The sequence below is a fragment of the Mus caroli genome, chromosome 16, assembly GCF_900094665.2.
Source record: "Mus caroli chromosome 16, CAROLI_EIJ_v1.1, whole genome shotgun sequence".
In the NCBI taxonomy this organism is placed as follows: Eukaryota; Metazoa; Chordata; class Mammalia; order Rodentia; family Muridae; genus Mus; species Mus caroli.
Window position 1 is genome coordinate 42,119,336 of NC_034585.1, and position 12,252 is coordinate 42,131,587.

The following is a 12,252-nucleotide window of genomic DNA, read 5'->3' on the forward strand; positions in this document are numbered from 1 at the left end:
AGGTTTGGGAAGTTTTCTTCTATAATTTTGTTGAAGATATTTGCTGGTCCTTTGAGTTGAAAATCTTCATTCTCATCTACTCCTATTATCCATAGGTTTGGTCTTCTCATTGTGTCCTGGATTTCCTGGATGTTTTGATTTAGGATCTTTTTGCAATTTGTATTGTCTTTGATTGTTGTGCCAATGTTCTCTATGGAATCTTCTGCACCTGAGATTCTCTCTTCCATCTCTTCTATTCTGTTGCTGATGTTCGCATCTATGGTTCCAGATTTCTTTTCTAGGGTTTCTATCTCCAGCCTTGTCTCACTTTGGGTTTTCTTTATTGTGTCTACTTCCGTTTTTAGGTCTTGGATGGTTTTATTCAATTCCATCACCTGTTTGGTTGTGTTTTCTTATAATTCTTTAAGGGATTTTTGTGCTTCCTCTTTGATGTCTTCTACCTGTTTAGCAGTATTCTCCTGTATTTCTTTAAGTGATTTATTAAAGTCCTTCTTGATGTCCTCTACCATCATCATGAGATATGCTTTTATATCCAGGTCTAGTTTTTCNGGTGTGTTGGGGTGCCCTGGACTGGGCGAAGTGGGAGTGCTGGGTTCTGATGATGGTGAGTGTACTTGGTTTCTGTTAGTAAGATTCTTAAGTTTACCTTTCGCCATCTGGTAATCTCTGGAGTTAGTTGTTATAATTGTCTCTGTTTAGAGATTTTTCCTCTGGTGATTCTGTTACCCTCTATCAGCAGACCTGTGAGACTAGCTCTCTCTTCTGAGTTTCAGTGGTCAGAGCACTCTCTGCAGGCAAGCTCTCCTCTTACAGGGAAGGTGCACAGATATCTGGCATTCGGACCTCCCTCCTGGCTGAAGATGAAGGCCCAAAACAGGACCTTTCCCAGAAGCTGTGTTGCTTTGGCCTGTCACAGAAGCTGTTAGCTTCCGTAGCCCACACTCTCACCTGTGCAGACAACTTTCAGTGGAGTCTCGGAACCAAGATGTCTTCTGCAGATTCTGAGGCAAAGTCCCCCAGGGCTGGGTGGACACCTATCTTCTAGCCGGAAATGTGGCCAGATGTCTGGAGCCTGAAAATGGGGTGCCTCAGAAGCTCTGTGGCTCCTGCCTGTCCCAGAAGCTGTTAGCTTCTGTAGTGCACAGTCTCAACTGTGCACACTACTTTCAGTGGAGTCCCAGAACCGAGATCGCTCCCGTAGATCCTGAGGCAAAATCATCATGGTCCGGGAAGACACCTGTCCTCTGGCCAGGAAGGTGGCCAGATATCTGGAGCCCAAAAATGCCTCTGCCTCAGAAGCTCTGTGGCTCCCGCCTGTCCCAGAAGCTGTTAGCTTCTGTAGTGCACACTCTCACCTGTGCCGACCTTGTTCCCAATTCTAAGAAGAGGCAAAGTGTCCACACTTTGATCTTTGTTCTTCTTGAGTTTCATGTGTTTTACAAATTGTATCTTATATCTTGGGTATTCTAAGTTTCTGGGCTAATATTCTCTTATTTGTGAATACGTATCATGTGAGTTCTTTTGTGATTGGGTTACCTGACTCAGGATGATACCCTCCAGGTCCATCCATTTGCCTAGGAATTTCATAAATTCATTCTTTTTAATAGCTGAGTAGCACTCCATTGTGTAAATGTACCACATTTTCTCTATCCATTCCTCTGTTGAGGGGCATCTGGGTTCTTTCCAGCTTCTGGCTATTATAAACAAGGCTGCTATGAACATAGTGGAGCATGTGTCCTTCTTATCGGTTGGGACATCTTCTGGATATATGCCCAAGAGTGGTTTTGTGGGATCCTCCANTAGTACTATGTCCAATTTTCTATGGAACAGCCAGAGTGATTTCCAGAGTGGTTGTACAAGCTTGCAATCCCACCAACAATGGAGGGGTGTCCCTCTTTCTCCACATCCTTGCCAGCATCTGCTGTCACCTGAATTTTTGATCTTAGCCATTCTGACTGGTGAGGTGGAATCTCAGGGTTGTTTTGATTTGCATTTCTCTGATGATTAGGAATGTTGAACATTTTTTTTAGGTGCTTCTCAGTCATTCAGTATTCCTCAGTTGAGAGTTCTTTGTTTAGTTTTTTGTTCATTTTTAAATATGGGTATTTGGTTTCTGGAGTAAAGCTTCTTGAGTTCTTTGTATATAATGGACATTAGCACCTTATTGGATTTACGATTGATAAAGATCTTTTTCCTTTGCCTTACAGAAGCTTTGCAATTTTATGAGGACCCATTTGTCAATTATTGATCTTATAGCACAAGCCATTGGTGTTCTATTCAGGAATCTTTCTCCTGTGCCCATATCTTTGAGGTTCTTCCCCACTTTCTCCGGAATAAGTTTCAGTGTCTCTGCTTTTATGTGGAGTTCCTTGATCCACTTAGACTTGAGCTTTGTACAAGGAGATAAAAATGGATCAATTGACATTATTCTACATGCTAACTGCCACTTGAGCCAGCACCATTTGTTGAAGATGCTGTCATCTTTCCATTGGATGGTTTTAGCTCTCTTGTCAAAGATCAAGTGTCATAGGTGTGTGGGTTCATTTCTGGATCTTCAATTCTTTTCCATTGATCTTCCTGTCTGTCTCTGTAACAGTACCATGCAGTTTTTATCACAATTATCTGTAGTACAGCTTGAGGTCAGGCATGGTGATTCCACCAGAGATTCTTTTATCATTGAGAATACTTTGTGCTATCCTAGTTTTTGTTATTACAGATGAATTTGCAAATTGCTCTTTCTAACTCAGTGAAGAATTGAATTAGAATTTTGATGGGGATTGCTTTGAATCTGTAGATTGCTTTCAGCAAGATAACTATTTTGACTATGTTAATCCTGTCAATCCATGAGCATGAGAGCTCTTTCTGTCTTCTGAGATCTTCTTCCAATTCTTTCTTGAAGGACTTGACATTCTTATTATACAGATTTTTCATTTTCTAGGTTAGAGTCACACCAAGGTATTTTATATTATTTATGACTATTGTGAAGGGTGTTGTTTCCCTAATTTCTTTCTCAGCCTGTTTATCCTTTGTGCAGAGAAAGGCCATTGATTTGTTTGAGTTAAGTTTAAATCCAGCTACTTCACTGAAATTGTTTATCAGGTTTAAGAGTTCTATGGTGGAATTTCTGGGGTCACTTATAATACTATCATATCATCTGCAAATAGTGATATTTTGACTCCTTCCTTTCCAATTTCTATCCCCTTGATCTCTTTTTCTTGACTAATTGCTTTGGCTAGGACTTCAAGTACTATATTGAATACTTAGGGAGAAAGTGGGCAGCCTTGTGTAGTCTGTGATTTTAGTGGGATTGCTTCCAGTTTCTCACCATTTAGTTTGATGTTGGCTACTGGTTTGCTGTATATTGCTCTCATTGTGTTTAGGTATGGGCCTTGAATTTCTGATCTTTCCAAGACTTTTATCATGAAGGGTTGTTGGATTTTGTTGGATGCATTCTCAGCATCTAATGAGATGATCACGTGGTTTTTTGTCTTTAAGTTTGTTTATATAGTGAATTACGTTGATGGATTTCTGTATATTGAACCATCCCTGCATCCCTGGGATAAAGCCTATTTGATCATGATGGATGATTGTTTTGATGTGTTCTTGGATTCAGTTAGCAAGAATTTTACTGAGTATTTTTGCATCGATATTCATAAAGGGGAATGGTCTGAAGTTCTCTTTCTTGGTTGCGTCTTTCTGTGATTTAGGTATCAAAGTAATTGTGGCTTCATAGAATGCATGGGTAGAGTACCTTCTGTTTATATTTTGTGGAATAGTTTGAGGAGTATTGGTATTAGGTCCTCTTTGAAGGTCTGATAGAACTCTTCAATAAACCCATCTGTTCCTGTGTTTTTCTTTTGGTTGGGAGACTATTAATGACTGTTTTTATGTCTTTAGGGGATATGAGGCAGTTTAGATTGTAATTCTGATCCTGATTTTACTTTGGTACCTGGTATCTGTCTAGAAAATTGTCCATTTCATCCAGATTTTCCAGTTTTGTTGAGTATAGGCTTTTGTAGTAGGATCTGATTTTTTGGATTTCCTCAGATTCTGTTGTTATATGTCCATTTTCTTTTCTGATTTTGTTAATTAGGATACTGCCCTTGTGCCCTATAGTTAGTTTGACTAGGGGTTTATCTATCTTGCTGATTTTCTCAAAGAACCAGCTCCTGGTTTGGATGATTCTTGTATATCTCTTTTTTTTTCCCACTTGGTTGATTTCAGCCCTGAGTTTGATTATTTCCTGCTGTCTACTCCTATTGGGTGAATTTGCTTCCTTTTGTTCTAAAGCTGTCAGGTGTGCTGTCAAGCTGCTAGTGTGTGCTAGCTCCTGCTACTTTTGGAGGTACTCATAGCTATGAGCTTTAATCTTAGTATTCCTTTCATTGTGTCCCCTGAGTTTGGGTATGTAGTGGCTTCATTTTCATTAAACTTTAAAAAGTCTTTAATTTCTTTCTTTATTCCTTCTTTGACTGAGTTAACATTGAGTAGATTGTTGTTTAGCTTCCACTTGTATGTGGGTTTTCTATTATTTATGTTGTTATTGAAGATCAGCTCTAGTCCGTGGTGATCTGATAGGGTGCATGGGATTATTTCAATATTTTTGTATCTGCCGAGGCCTGTTTGGTGACCAATTATATGGTCAATTTTGGAGAAGGTACCATGAGGTACTGAGAAAAAGGTATATCCTTTTGTTTTAGGATAAAATGTTTTATGGATATCTGTTAATCCATTTGTTTCACAACTTCTCTTCGTTTCACTGTGTCTCTGTTTAGTTTCTGTTCCCAGGATCTGTCCATTGATGAGAATAGGTTTTTGAAGTCTCCCAATATTATTTTGTGAGATGGACTGTGTGCCTTGAGTTTTAGCAAACTTTCTTTAATGAATGTGGATGCCCTTGCATTTGGAGCATAGATGTTCAGAATTGAGAGTTGATCTTGGTAAATTTTATCTTTGATGTGTAAGAAGTGTCCTTCCTTATCTTTTTTTGAGAACTTTACGTTGATAGTCGATTTTATTTGATATTAGAATGGCCACTCCAGCTTGTTTCTTGGGACCATTTGCTTGGAAAATTGTTTTCCAGCCTGTTATTCTAAGGTAGTGGTTGTCTTTGTCCCTGAGGTGGGTTTCTTGTATGCAACAAAAAGTTGGGTATTGTTTATATAACCAATCTGTTAGTCTATGTCTTTTTATTGGGGAATTGAGTCCATTGATATTAAGAGATATTAAGGAAAAGTCGTTGTTGCTTCTTGTTATTTTTGTTGCTAGAGTTGGAATTCTATTCATGTGGCTATCTTCTTTATGTTTGTTGAAAGATTACTGTCTTGACTTTTCTCGAGCTTATTTTCCCTCTTTTTGTTGAAGCTTTCCATTTATTATCATTTTAAGGGCTGGATTTGTAGATACATATTGTGTGAATTTGGTTTGGTCATGTAATATCTTGATTTCTCCATCTATGGTAATTGAGAGGTGTTCTTGGTATAGTAGCCTGGGCTGGCATTTGTGTTCTCTTAGGGTCTGTATGAGATCTTCCCAGTATCTTCTGGCTTTCATAGTTTCTGGGGAGAAGTCAGGTGTAATTCTGATAGGTCTGCCTTTATATGTTACTTGACCTTTTTCCCTTACTGCTTTTAATATTTTTCTTTGTTTTGTGCATTTGGTGTTTTGATTATTATGTGCTGGGAGGAATTTCTTTTCTGTTCCAGTCTATTTGGAGTTCTATAGGCTTCTTGTATGTTCATGGTATCTTTTTCTTTAGGTTGGGGAAGTCTTCTTCTATAATTTTGTTGAAGATATTTACTGGCCCTTTTAGTTGGAAATCTTCCTTCACATCTATACCTAATACAGTTTGGTTTGGTCTTCTCATTTATCCTGGATTTCCAGGATGTTTTGGGTTAGGATCTTTTTGCATTTCACATTTTCTTTAATTGTTGTGTCAGTCTTTTCTATGGTATCTTCTGCACCTGAGATTCTCTCTTCTACCTCTTGTATTCTGTTGGTTATTCTTGCATCAATGGCTCCTGACTTCTTTCCTAGATTTTCTATTTCCAGAGTGGTCTCCTTTTGTGATTTCTTTATTGTTTCTACTTCCATATTTAGATCTTGGATTTTTTTTCAATTCTTTCACCTGATTAGATGTGTTCTCTTTTAATTATTTAAGGGAGTTATTTATTTTCTTCCTATATTCCTGATCATCATCATGAGAAGTGACTTTAGATCCATATCTTTCTTTTCTGGTGTGATGGTGTATCCAAGACTTGCTATGGTGGGAGAGTTTGGTTGTGATGATGCCAAGTAACCTTGGTTTCTGTGGTTCAGTTCTTATGCTTTCCTCCTGCCATCTGATCATTTCAAGTGCACACTGCCCTCAGTATATCTGATTGGATCCTGTCCTTCCTGTAATCCCAGTTGATTCAGTATTCTTCAGAGTCTGGCTTTCTTTGTAATCCTGTGATTCTGGGATCTAGTGAACCTGAGATTCTTGGTGTGTCAGAGTTCTTGGCAGTCAAGCTTCCTCTAAGACCCTGAGATCATGGTGTGACCAAGCTCCTGGGATGCTGAGATCCTGGAATACTAAGATCCTGGGTGTGTTACAGCGCCTGGAAGTGGTACCTCCTCTAGGGACCATGGGGCTGTCTTCTGTGTTTGAAATCAAGATAGACCAGAACTGACCAGAAGAAACCAGAACAGCTGGTTAGGTGGGTTTCCTGTGTCCCTGCTCCTGCTGGTACAGGCCCCTCATGGTTGTTTTGGAACAGATGTTGTGTTCCACTCACCAGTGGTCCTAAGATCCTGGGTGTGCTAGGGCACCTGAGGTGTGGAGAGTTCTCGGGGACTGTGGGTCTGTCTGCCGAGTTTGTGCCTAAAGTGGCCCAGGGCTAGCACTGACCTGAAGGTTGTCAAATGCTTCTTTAGCATCTCCTGGTAATGACTTTCCCCCTTAACCTTGCATCCTAAGACAAATCCCATTGGTCATATTGTATGATTTTTTTTTATAAACTCTTGAACTTGATTGGCTAATAATTTGGTACAGTTTTAATCCTTCGTCTTCTAACTACTGATTTCTGGAATTACATATATAAGTTACCTTGTCCAGATCCATGCAGGGCTATGGATTGAACTCAGGGCTTTTGTGAATGCTAGGCTCCATCTACATCCTTAACTCTGATGGCTTATTTTTTTTTAAGCACAGAGTCATAGTGCCATTTCTAAATATAATATAATGTATATAGTTTTTTGTTTATTAGAGAATCTCAATCTCTTGTTGCTTTCTAAATTTTGGCAATTATGATGGAAGCTAATTTACATTATTTTGAAAAGAATTCTTTGTTTTTAATTGTGAATTTCACATCATGTACTGCGGTCCCCTCACTTCTCTGTCCTCTCAGATTCACCTTTTGTCCTAGCACCTTCCCCCTCCAAAATGAAACACACACACACACCACCACCACTACCACCACCACCACTACCACTATAACCATCACCACCAGTAGCAGCAGCAGCAGCAGCAGCAGCAGCAGCAGCAGCAGCAAAACAAAGCAGCTCATTTTGGATGATATAAATAAATAGATACACATCTTATTTTGGAAGCTCTAGTATGTCACAGTGTGTTCCACTAACACTTCATAGTAGTGTAGGTACCTTAGGATAACAAACAAATCTACCTTTTCTTTCCTGTGTCTTTAATTGTTGCTTGGAAAGTGTGGAACTAATATGGGTCAATGTTTCAGAAGCTGATTATGATGATTTTTTTTCTTATAAAGCTGTGTATGTATGTAGTCCAGTTTGGTCCAAAATTTACGATATGGCCATCTGCTCTGACATAATTCTCCTGTCTCCCCTCTCTGTGCAACCATGATTGAATTCAACCATTATAACTGTGAACAATTCTGCAGAGCTCAAGGAAGTAAAGGAAAGTGGAAAGGGCACTCATCCTTCTCCTACCCTGCTCGGCTTCATTTCTGCTATTCAGTCACAAGGTAGAGCAGGTGGAAGGAAGTGAGAGAATGAATTCTTTGTGATTCTGTTTCTACACTTTTTTTTTGACAATGTCTCTGTACATCTGTGGGAAGTGTTCATTATTGGTCCAAATGGCTTTACTTGTGGGATAAGGTCTGGAGAAAGGAATTTAATGAAGTCAGGTTATGTGGTATGCCTACACTGGACCTGACAAGGGGATTTATGAAGGAAGGCAGGGCTACTGTAAACTATTTGGCAAAATAAAGTTACTCGTGAATGGGAAACAACTGATTAATATCTTATAAATGGGCTGGAGAGATAGCTCAGCAGTTAAGAGCACTGACTGCTCTTCCTGAGATCTTGAGTTCAAATCCCAGCAATCACATGGTGGACCACAACCATCTGTAATGAGATCTGATGCCCTCTTATGGTTTATCAGAAGACAGCTACAGTATACTTACATGTAATAAGTAAATAAATCTTTATTTAAAAACCGCAATTTTCAAGATGTTGACATATCAGTGATGATAAAACTTTGAATTCCTGCTTACAATAATTGAAATATTTAAGCACCTATTTTTAAATATTTTCTAGAGTCAAGTTGTATTGATAAGAACCAAACAACACAGAACAGTTTACCTCCTATGACAGAAGGTAATATTGTTGCTTATCTTGTGGGAATGGACAGTTGACCTTGCTTAGAAACAGTATCTAATGCCTTGGCTGCTGGACAGATTCAGGATGAGTAGCAGAGTCTGGTGATGTAGTGTTATGGTGGGAGGGACCCTGAACACTTGCCTCTAAACCTCTGCCATCTCAGAGGGATTGATAGAAAGACCGTGGCATTATCACCCTCCCAGGTCTGTGTTGAAGAATTTCTTTCTTCATCTGATTAGGTGACCTTGATTTGGATGTGACTTGTGAGGACTTGAGTTCCACAAAGAGACAAGTGATATTGAAATAGGACAGTGGAGATGTTAATGCAGTGTTTATCATAAGCGTGGCTTATTCCTATCAAATTCTGCTCCTGTTATAGTGATGACAATACTGACTTTTGTTACAAGTTATTGTGACAGATAAGTTTGTTGAGTAATCACCACTCAGCACACTTGTATCCATCATGAATGATTTATAAGTTAACAACCAATGTGAGGATTTATGGTGCAAGATGTGCATTGCCTACATGCCTTAAACTTTATGTTAGAAGATGAATAACATATTTAATTCTGATAGTTTGAACATACAAAAACACAGAAATGAGAGAAAGATCTACTACTAGTCAAGCATTGTTCTAGTTTAACTTCATATAAGTTGCTGTGATTGACCTAACTCACAAGGTATTCTTTTCTTGTTCTTTCTCTCTGTGTGTATCCAGTGTACACTACAGTGTCTGTACAGATGGGTACTAAGGCTCTGCTCTGCTGCCTTTCTATTCCACTGACAAAAGCAATATTAATAACATGGATAATAATACCCAGAAGCCAGCCTTTCTGCATGATATCGTACAAAGTAGAAACAAAGGAGAGCTATGAAAACTGCTTGGGCAAGAACATCACCTGGGCCTCCACACCTGACCTCAGTCCTGACCTTCAGATCAGTGCAGTGGCCCTCCAGCATGAGGGGAATTACTCATGTGAGATAGCAACACCTGAAGAGAATTTCCATAAAGTCTATGACCTCCAAGTGCTGGGTAAGAGACATTGTCACATATTGTGCTACTTCAGGTCACCAATTTGTGTTAGAAAAAATGTCCTTTGATGACAAGTCTGAATCTTTATTTTCTTTCCATCTCTCCAGTGCCCCCTGAAGTAACCTACTTTCTAGGGGAAAATAGAACTGCAGTTTGTGAGGCAATGGCAGGCAAGCCTGCTGCACAGATCTCTTGGTCCCCAGATGGGGACTGTGTCACTAAGAGTGAGTCACACAGCAATGGCACCGTGACTGTCAGGAGCACGTGCCACTGGGAGCTGAACAATGTGTCTGCTGTGTCCTGCTTAGTCTCTCACTTGACTGGTAACCGGACTCTGTTCATAGAACTGAATCAAGGTGAGTTTCTTTTTTAAAAAGAAGAAATAATTGATATTTATCTTATTCTTCCATGAAAGATAAATGCTTTATGTTCATTCTCTGTGTGATAAATAGAGTAGACAACACCTGTTAGGGGAAGAAGGAGTAAAGTCAGGACACCAACAGAAGCAGAAAACATGAAGCTGGTTGCTAACTCTGCAGACTCCCGCTAACATGTGTCACCTGGACAGCGGTTGGTCCTGTCTATAGTGTGCTGGCCTCTGAAGTAGCTCTAAGCTGTGTCAAGTTGACAGAGTTAACTAGGACAACAAATCCACTTCAGACACTTACAACAAGTTTTTGTTATTATTTGTAATTCTGTTACTCCTTCCATGGGTATTTTGTTCCCCATTCTAAGAAGAAGGTAAGTATCCACACATTGGTTTTCCTTCGTCTTGAGTTTCATGTGTTTTGCACATTATATCTTGGACATTCTAAATTTCTGGACTAATATCAGCTTATCAGTGAGTGTATATCATGTGTGTTCTTTTGTGATTGGGTTACCTCAGTCAGAATGATATCCTCCAGATGTATCCATTTGCCTAAGAATTTCATGAATTCATTGTTTTTAATTACTGAGTAGTATGCCATTGTATAAATGTACCGCATTTTCTGTATCCATTCCTCTGTTGAGGGACATCTGGGTTCTTTCCAGCTTCTGGCTATTATAAATAAGGCTGCTATGAAAATAGTGGAGCATGTGTCCTTATTATAAGTTGGAACATCTTCTGGGCATATGCCCAGGAGTGTTATTGCTGGATCTTCCTGTAGTACTATGTCCAGGAACCGCCAGACTGATTTCCAGAGTGGTTGTACAAGCTTGCAATCCCACCAAGAATGGAGGAGTGTTCCTCTTTCTCCACACCTTTGCCAGCATCTGCTGTCACCTGAATTTTTGATCTTAGACATTCTGACTGGTATGAGGTGGAATCTCAGGGTTGTTTTGATTTGCATTCCCCTGATGATTAAGGATGTTGAACATTTTTTCAGGTGCTTCTCAGCCAATTTGGTATTCCTCAGTTAAGAATTCCTTGTTTAGCTCTGTACCCCATTTTTAATAGGGTTATTTGATTTCCTGGAATCCATATTCTTGTGCTCTTTGTATATATTGGATATTATTCTCCTATCTGATTTAGGATTGGTAAAGACACTTCCCCAATCTTTTGATGGCTATTTTTTGTTATTTACAGTGTCTTTTGCCTTACAGAAGCTTTCCAATTTTATGAGGTCCAATTTGTCGATTTTTGATCTTACATCACAAGCCATTGCTGTTCTCTTCAGGAATTTTCCCCCCGTGCCCATATCTTCCAGGCTTTTCTCACTTTCTCCTCTATAAGTTTCAGTGTCTCTGGTTTTATGTGAAGTTCCTTGATCCACTTAGACTTGACCTTAGTACAAGGAGATAGGAATGGATCAATTCACATTCTTCTACATGATAACCACCAGTTGTACCAGCACCATTTGTTGAAAATGCTCTCTTTTTGTCCACTGAATGGTTTTAGCTCCCTTGTCAAAGATCAAGTGACCATAGGTGTGTGGGTTCATTTCTGGGTCTTCAAATCTATTTCATTAATACCTGTCTGTTGCTGTGCCAGTACCATTCAGTATTTATCACAATAGCTCTGTAGTAAAGCTTGAGTTCAGGCAAGGTGATTCCACCAGAGCTTCTTTTATCATGGAGAAGAGTTTGTACTTTTCTCTGTTTTTTTGATATTCCAGATGAATTTGAAATTTGTCCTTTCAAACTTGGTGAAGAATTGAGTTGGAATTTTGATGGGGATTACATTGAATCTGTAGATTGCTTCTGGCAAGATAGCCATTTTTACTATATTGATCCTGCCAATCCACGAGCAAGGGAGATCTTTCCATTTTCTGAGATCTTCTATGATTTCTTTCTTCAGAGGCTTGAAGTTCTTGTCATACAGACTTAGTCACACCAAGGTATTTTCTATTATTTGTGAGCACTGTGAAGGGTGTTGTTTCCCTAATTTCTTTTTTTTTTTCTTTTTCTTTTTTTTTCTTTTTTTTAAAATTAGGTATTTTCCTCATTTATATTTTCAATGCTATCCCAAAAGTCCCCCATACCCACCCTCCCAATCCCCTACCCACCCACTCCCCCTTTTTGGCCCTGGGGTTCCCCTGTACTGGGGCATATAAAGTTTGCAAGTCCAATGGGCCTCTCTTTGCAGTGATGGCCTACTAGGCCATCTTTTGATACATATGCAG

General features: G+C 39.3%; 1 protein-coding gene across 1 annotated transcript in view; it reads left to right on the forward strand.

The window, feature by feature from the left end:
- LOC110311868 (cell surface glycoprotein CD200 receptor 2) overlaps positions 1-12,252 on the forward strand; it is a 49,398-nt gene that overhangs the window by 20,466 nt on the left and 16,680 nt on the right. Inside the window, exons 3-4 of the mRNA XM_021185440.2 lie at positions 9,335-9,649; positions 9,757-10,005. Coding sequence (XP_021041099.1) covers positions 9,335-9,649; positions 9,757-10,005 — 564 coding nt within the window. The remainder of the gene's footprint in view (positions 1-9,334; positions 9,650-9,756; positions 10,006-12,252) is intronic.